The following is a 12,162-nucleotide window of genomic DNA, read 5'->3' on the forward strand; positions in this document are numbered from 1 at the left end:
CTCTTTGGTAGTAGTTAGCACGTTTTAACTATTTTTTTGTCTTTTAGTGCGGGGGACAGATAGGGGACTGAAATAGGGGGATTGTTAGTCGATCCCTAATTTTAAAGGTTCAACAATTTAATTAGACACTAATTTATATTGAATTGAACGCTAAAGATTGTAATAACCATGGTAGCAATGATTGTATAGCTAAACTTCCATAAATCTTTAAATGTTAAGTTAATGTTATTATAATAACAAAAGCTTCTAGAATCTAAGAGTAAAAATATTAATTAACATAATCCGAATATAGTGACAACCATTATGCGAGTTTTGTTGTGCCATGTGGCCTAATCACCTGAACACACTTTTATTTTATGCATGAAATCAGGTTTAATTTTTTTTTTCTTCGAGCGAAGCTATGGTACGGATTGATCATGCTATGAATCTATATATTTGTTTCCAAAATTTAAATAATCAATATAAATAGTTAAATTTGATCACCATATAAAAATATTTGTAGATTAAATTTATATATATTTTTTGATTTTTTACTATTTTTTTAGATAAATATAAATTCGCTTATTTGAATGGTCTGGGGCCAGAATTTTTCAAGTGATTTTTTTACCTATATAAAATATAGTAAATAAAATTTAGAAACTGTAAAATTTAGTCAGTAAACACATTATAATATAAAAAATAATATTAAATAATTCAAATCGACTACATAAATTCTAAAAATAATAATACAAATTCAAAGCTTGAACCATTATTTAACAAGCATATTACTGAAGCCTCGCTCTCTCTCTCTCTCTCTCTTTTTAACGAAATACTGTTAAGGCAAAAGATCCAGAAGGTCCTAGTTCCCCAGCCACTTAATGGTAAAAGGTTGGTGTCATAATCCATGCCACTTGGCATGTTTTGAGCAAGCTCTGTCGACTAGCCGTTAAATTGGTATCCAGGTGGGCGGGTAGGGTAGCATATAAACCAGGGGCGGATCCGCGGATGCAGTGTATAACAGGGGGCCGCTCCTGTCTTAATTTTGTGTTTTAGTTAGGGGTGCAAACGGATCGGATACGGATCGGATGGTGGTAAAATCATATTTGTATCTGTTTTTATTTTCTGGATACAGATACGAATACAGATACGGATCGGATATTAACCGGATACGAATACAGATATCCGTTTTTTATAATAGTGAATAACATAATTTTTTTCATAATTAATATTAAATTATATAATATATATCTACTATTCGGATACGGATAATTAAAATTCAAAACCATATCCATATCCGTATCCGCACGGATATTCGGATATCGGATATCCGTATTAAATTTTCGGATACGGAGTCGGATACGGTCGAATAATATCCAACCCGTTTGCACTCCTAGTTTTAGTGGCGATCGATTTTGTCTTTCTTTGAATTTCTTTTTTAATCTCTTCTGAATGTTTAATAATTTGTAATTTGGATTAAATTTAGCATTAAAATCAAAATAAATTTATTGAATTATGATTGATAATTATAATTATAAGTTAAAACATCAGAAATTACAAGTCAGAGCATTAAAAAATATAAGTCAAAATATTATGTTTTTAGTGAGTACCTAATTAGTTAATGAATTTAAATCCGATAAGCAATTAAAATCTGAATCGGTATTTTTTTACCCCCGGACAAAAATTCTGAATCCGCCTCTATAAATATGAACATTGGTTCAATTTTGATGCACCGTGTGTCCGGACTACACAAAGCGGTGGCAATGTCTCTCTCAGTCTGTCACACCCCGCGGCCACGGGTCGTAACAGTCCCCCGCCGTAAGCATACAACGCCGTGTATGCTTACAAGGCTACTCACATTTCAAACCAAACAACAAGCAATTCAAACAAGTTTCTAATATATATATCAGAGTACACAGTCTGGTCAGCATATAATACAACAAAAGTATCTCATCCGGATACCAACCACGAGGCCTACCCTAAATCTATACAACAAAAGATATCTAGGGTCATATACTGGTAAGCTACTAAGGCCTACTACTCTCGTGCCTCTCCGGAATCAGTCGCACCAATACCTGTAAAATAACGGGGAAGGTGGGGGTGAGAATAAATTCTCAGTGCGAATTTGCCACATTTGAATTATTGGACTTGCAATCAAACTCTATATTCAATAATGAAACCCAAACAACAACAATGCAAACAGTTATATAAGAAAACATAAATAACAGAATGCCACTACTCGACAACAGTTAATCAACCTGAAACACAGTTTACGGAATTTCCAAGATGAATCTCAAACACAACATATATTTTGGCTTAACTCGATTCCTAACTCAGTTCAGTAGGGCTTGTAGCAATTACAGATGTTCTTTCGAGCTGAACCTTTATCAAACCCACATCTGTAGGGTTACTGACACCTACAGATGGCCAACCGCTGGACCCTTTATCTGACACCCATCTGCAACCGCTTGGCTTAACAGTTTATTAAGGTCTGGTTCAAATCATGTAAAGAAAATCCACTTTAGAATCGTTTCCAATATTCGTCATATTCAATCGACCGTTCAAATGCATTAACACGTAGGAAAATGCTACCGAGCCATAGACGTTACACAAGTCAACCACGATTTCCAATCACACATCTCATAACATAATCACCCTCCCTCGTCCCAACCGGTACTGGGAATATCGAGGGCCGTTCACCTAAGGCCATTTAGGATCCTGGGAATCCAAGTCAGCATACAGCCCGACTTGGCAAATTCATTGGATCCAAGTGCTTAACTTCGTAAATCCATTCACATACATATCAAATCAAATCAAATCAATCGTGGTGACTTTCAATCAAATCAGATCATAATAGATCGACACAACCTACAACCATACCAGCATGCAAAATCACTCAAGTCATATCAATTCGAGTTTAATTTGATTGGGCTATGCAAATGCTTTACACAATTCAGATGCAATCAATGATATTCAACATGACAAAACGAATACACAGTTTAATTCCTGAAAATAAAGTATCAAACAAGTCCAAGAATCCCGCACCTTAGTATGACGAGCGTACCGCTTAATTTAAGGATCGGACGTCTCGTATTGTCTCGCAAGTTCTTGCTCGACCGAGCCTACACCTATATTATACGTATACTTGGTTTAATTTGGATTCAGTGGTCCATACGTTTACTTAGGGTTTGTACATTCCTAAATCAATTCTTATGTTTTGGTATCGATTCTTTTCGGTTCTTTCTTTCTTACCAAAATCTCACATAACGGTACACAATTCCATCTAGGCCCTCTAGCCTTATACTATTTCACTTTGGTAACCATCAATCACCGTTTCACTACTTTGGTTCTCGGATCAATTCAATTCACCGTTTGGTTAACCCTAATTTGGTCAAAACCTCAAATCAGCCGTTAAATGTTCTAAAAATTCACGATCAGGAGGCAACCCTACCGATTACAAGTCTAATTGGTTGGGTTAAGCAAATCAAATCACGATTATGCCAACTTTCAATTTTGGCACGAAACCCTAGAAATCAGATTTCACAAATCGGAAGAAATCGGGAAAAAGATTGGCAAATAAACTAGTAAGGAGTGTAGATGAACTAGTCCTCGAGCAATTTGAACACAAATCTCGGGTTTGAAACGACAATCTGAGAAATCGAGAAAATTCGAGGTTTCGAAAGAAAGAAGGAGAGAAAGAAATACCAAATAGGAGAGCTGGGAGAGATCCTCAGCTGCTTAATCGGTTCCAAAGTCGATTTCTCGCAACAATCGGGAGTCTGAAAGAAACGAAAAGTTCTCGCACTCTTTTCCTTCTCTTTGGCCGAAAATCACGCAATAATGGGGAAAATATGAAGTGGGAGAGAGAGAGAAGGTTGGATTTGAGTTTTAGGGCAAAAATCACCCTAAGTGCGGATGCCCCCATCCGCACTGCGGGTGGCTTGACCCGCACTCGGGACTTAGAAAGTTTTCAGACCAAATTCAAGAAAAATCCGAGCCTAGTGCGGATGAACCCCACCCGCACTGCGGATGGACCCTTACCCGCACTGCGGATGGACCCTTACCCGCACTGCGGATGGACCTTTACCCGCACTGCGGATGGACCCCATCCGCACTCACTACTTAGCCGATTTTTTGACCAACACAGAATTTTAATGAGTGCGGATGCACCCCCACCCGCACTGCGGATGGACCCTTACCCACTGCGGATGGACCCTTACCCGCACTGCGGATGGACCCTTACCCGCACTGCGGATGGACCCCAGCCGCACTGAGCCTATAATGTTCTAAAATCTCGAAATTTCGACGCGATTTCAATTCACAATTAACTTACTTATTTAGGGAAACCTTAATTAAGGTTTAAACTTCCATTTTATTAACACAATTAACTTGATTCTTTCTTTTAAATCATTTTAATTTAATTGTAAAAATTTCGTAACGTAACACAGTCTCAGACCTCCGTTTAATATTTCACACGGCAACACGTGCGGCACATTCGGATTGACCACATGGCACAATTTGTAAGTCAAATCAGAAGTTCGTTCTTGCGCTGAGATTCGTGCAATCTCAGTCCGCTTCCATGTCCGTTGCAGGTTGGATCTTGGAATGTTGATAGTCCGAACTTTTTTATATTTACCGTTAAAAAAAAACACAATAAACTAACAAACTACGATTTCATAAGAATTTCATATTTATCATGAACGCATCCGGCGTTGCAGTTATTAAAAAAGCGGCTGCAATCTATCGTTGAGACAACAAAAAAATGGATAAATATATTAAAAGATGAGAGCTTTATAACTTAATTTATAAGTTGTTTTATATATTCAATTTTTATCAGATCGACTTTATTTGCTATAAAGTCAAGCGGTTAAAGAAATAATAAAAATTGAATATATAAAACAACTTATAAAATGTTTATTTCTTCCACCGCTTGACTTTGTAGCAAATAAATTCGAAACTTTTAGAATTTTGCATGTACATGCATCACTCATAAAGTACATGGACTTTAACAGTTTGAATTCAGCATTTGAAATCGATCCGATATATTTTTGAAATTGTGCTCACCAAACCCTCTTGGGGAGCACATCACACTCTAGCTTTGCTCATATTACATTTTATAACTTTAGTGACGAAGATACTCTAACGCAAGATCCCAAACAATTTTTTTGAGAACTGATAAGTTTGCAGATATTTGAAGGTTTTTTCCTAACTGTGAAATTTACAAAACAAAACAACAATAAATATTATTACTTGATAGCTATATCTGAATCTAGTTAAATTATACATCCGTACAGAAAAACTAAGTTTGCAAATTTTTATCTGCAAAATTAAGTTCACAAAATTCTTTAAAATTTCTAATTTTTTAAACTTAATATTTCGTAAGAATTACATTTAACTAATTTAATTAAGGTTATTAAGAAAAGGCTTAACTCAAACAAAAGAAATTAATATTTCAAATTTCGCTTTCTTCATTTCAACGTTTTACATTATTAAAAAGACAACTGGACTATATAATGCAAGACATGTTCTCTTATCATTGTTTTCTAGTTATTCTATATATATATATATTTTTTTTTTTGAATTATTCTGGAAAAACAACCACAAATCATGCAGCCTTTTTTTTAGAGAAAAGGTAATGTTCCCCGGGCTACAGTCCCCCAAAAATCTCCGTGTATAAAAGTCTTCCCTTTTTAGTTTAGTTCTGACGCGTTTTTAACTGCCACAACTGTCATAATTTCAACTGCTATAATTTTAAGTACACTGTGTATGTTTACAGAATTATATGTGTATGTTTATAGGATAATATGTGTATGTCTACAGGATAATATGTGTATGTTTATAGGATATTTCAACTGCTATAATTTTAAGTACACTATGTATGTTTACAGAATTATATGTGTATGTTTATAGGATAATATGTGTATGTCTACAGGATAATATGTGTATGTTTATAGGATATTTCAACTGCTATAATTTTAAGTACACTATGTATGTTTACAGAATTATATGTGTATGTTTATAGGATAATATGTGTATGTTTACAGGATAATATGCGTATGTTTACAGGATATTATGTGTATGTTCACAGAAGGTGGTCCCCAACAGCTGTCACGCATTTTCAACAGTTGTCACGCGTTTTTAACCGCTTTCACGCATTTTTATGTTTACAGAATTTGTTGAATTAGTTTACAGGATTTAGTATTGATGTTTACAGAATTAGTTGAAAATCTCCGAAGATTTTTGAGGGACTGTTAGCTGCTTCCTTTTTTTTAACTAGTGAAAATGTAGTAGACTCAAAATTGATATTGATGCAGCTGAAATATATAAATAATTTAAAAATAAAAAGATATCAAATAGGTAGCAAAGTCAAAATGCACTGACAATCTGGCCTACAAAATGAATAGTGTCTTGGGATATTATAAAGAAATTAAGAAATAATTTGATATAGCTTGTAGATTCTTAGATTTCTTTGCTTTTCTAGACAGAAAGCCTGTCAACCGAATCATCTATGATACTAAAAAATAAAAATAATAACTGATAACAAAACAGAAGCAAATATATAATTTGAGGATAAAGCTTCCAAACAATGTTGATAGAATTAAAAAAAAAAACGTTAGTTGAAGACCAGATACTAATAAAAAAAATTAATTATCAGCAAGCTATACAGAAAACCGATTTATAAATGAATATATAACATAAAAAATTCAAAATACTTGCGGTGGTTTTGATTGATTTTAATTCTATACATTCTTAGGAAAACTTGCCTTGATTCAATGAATGCATTACACTTTTGAAAAATATTAACAGTGCGGAACACAGCAAACTAACTTCAAAAGAAAAAATTAGATACCAGTTTTATTTATTTATTTTTTATTTTATAGGAGGTCACCAATTATTCTTTTTAAAAACTAGTCAGCAATTTGATAAATCCTGGCTATTGGATATCATCATATTAGTTATATCGCTCCTTATATAAATAAGAATAAGTTCTATCCAAAATATTTATTTTTGACAATCGCCAACAACTTATATAATTATTCTATATGAAATTAAAAATTTATATTTGTTCTCTATTGGTTAGATAAATTGTGTATCTAATGTGTTACAATTTAAAAACTGATTGATTATTCGTCAAGTAATTTAATTTATCAATATATTTTTAAGTGATCAAATAAGTACTCAATGTATCTAAATAATAGTTAATATATTTATAGCTTTAGTTCTTAATGTAAAACAAAGATAATTCTAGCACGCATTCAACTTTTTATATACTATTTCTTAACATACATCGACAATAATTGCCATAAATTTATATAGGGCAAAATTATTTTTATATAATAAATCAAACTATGGGTCTTTAATATAGCAAAAAAATTATCACAATTATATCAGTATTTGCATATCTTTATATTGTTAATTGAATCATGTCGTTGAGGATCACGGAAGGTCCACATTATTCTTCCTTTAATTGAATATTTTGGATGCTTAAAGCATCAACCTTTTTGGACCAACATGGAGGCAATTATTTTTCCCTTTTAAGGACCCATTAAAACAACAGCAAATTAATATAAGTTTTCTCTGAGCATGTAAATCAAATGCAGATCAAATTTTACAGCGGAAGGTTACTTGTGAAATTGGGCGTCAAGTCTCTCTAATTTCAACTAAAGTAGAATTACCATATTAGTTATTGATTATTGAGGAGGGTTCAAATGTCACTATTTTTTTAACCTCCATCATATCTCCACTTTTTTTATTTTTTTCTAATAATAAAAATTCTAAAATTCATATGTCAAAATAAAACCAATATCAATTATCTATTTTTGTTGTATATGAATCAATAATTTAAAAAAATAACATTCAAAATTTATTCTTCTCCAAAATTCTATTTTGTGGAATGAATGCATCGCTTTATTTTTTGCAACCTTTTGCCTAAACTCTAAACCTCAAAACAAAATCGAACTATCATGATTTTCTACATGCACAAAGAAGATGATATAGATCATATCTCATAGTTTTATTTTAACATTTAAGTTATTATAATTTTAAAAAATAAAAACATAATAAAGACATTTGAATTCTCCTCTTAATTATTTGACAAAGAAAATACTTTCAACTAAAAGACGCGTTGAAAAAAACATAAGCGTAACGACTGACACTGACATCAGAAATGCATAAAACAATAGAACAATATTAAAAAAGAATAAACAAAGACTTGAAAAATCAGTCAGCAAAAATAGTCACAAAAGGGACAAGCTGTTGTGTGGGAGAAGAATTGTTGGAATTAATTTATAGACATCTTAACTTCACAATTCTAACAAAACGCTAGGAATATGATACATGGCCAGAGAGGTACTGTGTATTAATTAGGTGTTCATTGAATTTTATATTATAAAATATTGAAGGTCTGATTAGAGCAGTCCAAATAAAAGCTATACTTAAAGACCACTCTACACACAACCTAATAATCAAATCTTCTGTTATTTTCTATGTTAAAAGAAACATTTGACCTTATTTTTATCCCTGAAAGTATTTTCTTTCTTGTAGAATAAAACAAGAAAAAGACTGAAAGTTATTGATTCTTGAATCTTGATGCCAAAAAACAGACCCAGAAAAGGAAGCATAAACTGATAAATAACACTCTTCAACAGAATTCCATCAACACAAACAAAAAACATTAATATTTGACAAAACAAAAACAAAGTCCCTAAAACCTAAAAATATAATCTACTTCCTACTTTCCTGTTCCTCCATCTTAAGCCACCACACCTTAGTCTCTGGTGAGAGTGCCATGAAAACCTCCCTCTTATCCATATCTAATATTAACTTAATTGCAAAATAATAAAGTGGGCTTGCTTTTGGTACCTCACTAATGCTATCCAAAAGACGTATCGCATCAGTAATCGAACATGTATGATCACATTTGATTGAGGCAGCTTTGCTCCTGCTCTCAAATTCATCTGGCAATCGGTCTTGCCGATTAATTGACTGCTGATCCGGATCCAGAACTACCTCCACCTTTGGAGAAATTTCCGGTGACAATGTTTTCTCAACTGGATTGTTTGTTATAACTGGTTCCCTTGGAACTTGAACCACAACTAATTGCATCTTTTCTGATTTATCTTGCAAAAAAGATTTGTCACCTGATTTTCTTTTTCTTGAATGTTTGGGTTTGGGTTCGGGTTCGGGTTCATCTGAGTAGACTAGCTCTTCTGCGTCACTTGGCGTGGGAGCATATTCATCCAAATCAAAGGAAACTGTAAACATCTTATCCAGCTTTTGCTCTAACTCGGGGTCAATACCATGGCGTCGAAATCTCTTTGCCTCAGGGTTAACCTGATTTTATACTTCCAATTTAAAAACAATACAGAAAATTAAAAAAAATACAATTAAGCAAACTAATAGAAAAATTAGTACCTTGATTTTCTCTTCCCACCAAGCATTGGAAGCATCAATTGTGTCCTTGCTCGGGTTCCATTTGATTTCGGTCTCATTCTCTATCAAGAGCTTCCATTGCTTCCAGTCTCTTTTCAACACGTTAAACTTGCTCCTCAGCTGTACGGGTTTAAAGTCCCGACCTATTTCCTTTGCAAAATTTGATATAACATTGTTCCAACCATTTCTTGTCAGATGTATGCCGGGTCGGTTTCCAGCCTCTATTTCTCTTACCCAGAGGTCACAAAACGTGTGCACGGCATGCTTGTCCCATGAAGCACTCATCTTGGACCCATCTCTCTTAGCCATGTCTAAAATTACCATTATAAAGAAAAAGTGATATCTTAGAAAAAGGATAACACATGTATTAAACTACCATAACTACGAAATATGCCTTAGGCTGTTGGTTTATAATAATTTGTGGTCACAAGTTACAACAATACCATTTAACATAAAAAGTGAATTAAGCTCTTCACGACACATCACAACATGCATTTGACACAGAGGCAACTAACTAAGTTCTCAGTTAATCAAATTAACTAAATTACTAAACAATCAATCAATTAATTAACCCAAACTACCTAATTCAACTAACCTAAAGTCCTAAATTACCAATATCTCTAGAGTACAGTTGTAGCCTTCATCCTTCCATTAAAAAAGAAGAAGAAAAAAAAAAAGAATAGACAATCAATTAATTAACTAGAAATCTTAATTTGCACTTATACCGAGGGGGCCCATCGTCTCCACTGGGTAACATTCAATACCAATTTCTCTTTCCTAGGGTAAAGATATTGAAGGAGCAGTTCTTGCTTCATGCAGCGCACGGACAATATAAATAAAACAGCCTTGCATAGAATTCGTGCGCTGCATGAAGCTAAAACTACTCCGTCAATATCTTTACCCCCTCCTCAGACCCCCTAGCCTCGGTTCCACAGTAAGCAATTGCACCTTATCTATATCACATCACATGCAATAACTTAGATCTGTACCTGGATGAAAGCTGGAGACGAGACGGGAAGAGGGGCAGCCGCCAACCGGCAGCTGTGCTTCTTAGTGGATGCGAAAGATCCGCTTCGCGCGTATTCAAACCCGACAAAAGAGGGACAAAACGACGAGAAAGAGTTCGGAGTTCCACGCTTTGATCCTGTCTATAAATTGTTCGATGAAAAAGTCTTTAAAGGAAAAAAAATGATTTCTGCGATTCTCTCTATGCACTCGTATTTATAGCCTCTAATATATAAACTCATATGCACTCGTATTTATAGCCTCTAATAACTTTTATATATAGAAAAAAAGGAAAGTGAACTCTTGCCACTTAAATCTTTTTTTTTTTTTTTGTGTGAAAGCTTGTCAGCGGCTGACAAGCATAGTAACAGGGTTCGGGTATAATTCGCGAATTATTCGCGAATTAAACGTTTTGGAGTATCCAACGAATCAAATCGCGTTTAATACGTTGATTCGCGTATTATTCGCGTTTTTAACGAATTTTACGAATTAAACGCGTACAGTTCGGAAAAATTCGCTGCTTTGTCACGCGGGAGAAATTGAATTTCTGAGCTGGAGTCACGGGAAAATTTAGACATAGAAAGTTGTGCTGGGCTTTAAGTCTTCAACTCCACTCCAGAAAGAACACTTTTGATGCTTCTAGACAATCTGAACCGTTTATTTATAGTTTGAACCGTTCAGATTATTAGTGTGACAAAGAAAAGTTCAACAGTGAAGATATCTTATGTTTTTATGTGTTGTATTTTCGAGGAGCATCTTTACCTCCAAGATTTGTGTTCTTATGTTGATGAATCTGTATAACTTTGTGTGTTGTGTTTTGAATTTTTCTTTTAATTCTTTATATTTTGTATTTAAAATTTTAAAAATAAATCCGTATAATAAAATAATTATTTCCGAATTATATCCGAATTATACCGAATTATACCCGAATTATACCCGAATTATACTGATTTTGTGTTTACAAAAACGATTTATTTCCGAATTATTTCCGAATTATACCCGAATTATACCCGAATCACGAATTTTTGACTCTGCCGAACCTTTCCCGAACTATTAAGTTGTCACTATGCTGACAAGTGAATTGCTATTTATAAAGTGAGATTACATCATGTGTCCCATGGTTAGGCCACATCTGATCTAGCGCTGGTGTGTGCACAGTTTACAACCCACATAAGGATGCATTATATTGGGAATTTTTTATTGGTAGTAATTAATAGAAAAAGGGAATTTTTTATTGGTAGTAATTAATAGAAAAAGGGAGAGAAAAATAGAAAGAGTATAGCTGTTTTTTTATTAGTAAGATTTGTTCATATGATCATATCGATTCTAATTTTTTGTTTTTAAAAAAAGTTAAGATCGGTACTGTTCATACTGATCTAAACTTCCTTTTTAAGTTATAATTGGTACTGTTTATACCGATCTAAACTTTTTTTTTTTGCAACTTAAAAAAAAGAAGTTAGGATCGGTATGAACAATATCAATCTTACTACCCATATAAAAATAGCTGCACTCTTTCTGTTTCCCTCTCTTTTTTTCTATCAATTACTACCAATAAAAAATCCCCCATTATATTTCCACACAAAACTCTTGCCACTTAATCTTACACTGTTCTTTTTTTTCCATTATATTTCCGACTAATATTTTTTTTTGGTTGATAAAAAGGCTAAAAAACCCATCTTCATACACAGTACCATAATGTCTTACAATTTCCGACTAATATGAATAGATGGGTTTGATTTTTTTATTTTT

General features: G+C 33.5%; 1 protein-coding gene across 2 annotated transcripts; it reads right to left on the reverse strand.

Moving 5' to 3' along the window:
• Positions 1–8,585: 8,585 nt before the first annotated feature.
• LOC144573155 (uncharacterized) lies at positions 8,586–10,541 on the reverse strand. Of its 2 annotated transcripts, none has more exons than XM_078322854.1 (3): positions 10,398–10,541; positions 9,391–9,719; positions 8,586–9,309 (listed from the first exon to the last, which is right to left on the reverse strand). In XM_078322854.1, exons 2-3 carry the CDS (start codon positions 9,715–9,717, stop codon positions 8,701–8,703), a joined length of 936 nt encoding a protein of 311 aa, XP_078178980.1. In that variant the 5' UTR covers positions 9,718–9,719; positions 10,398–10,541; the 3' UTR covers positions 8,586–8,700. The 2 variants fall into 2 exon arrangements, with proteins under 2 accessions (XP_078178980.1, XP_078178981.1); XM_078322855.1 differs by lacking the exon at positions 10,398–10,541 and adding an exon at positions 10,004–10,110.
• Positions 10,542–12,162: the final 1,621 nt, after the last annotated feature.

This window comes from Carex rostrata, chromosome 21 (genome assembly GCF_964058835.1).
Source record: "Carex rostrata chromosome 21, lpCarRost1.2, whole genome shotgun sequence".
Classification (NCBI taxonomy): Eukaryota; Viridiplantae; Streptophyta; class Magnoliopsida; order Poales; family Cyperaceae; genus Carex; species Carex rostrata.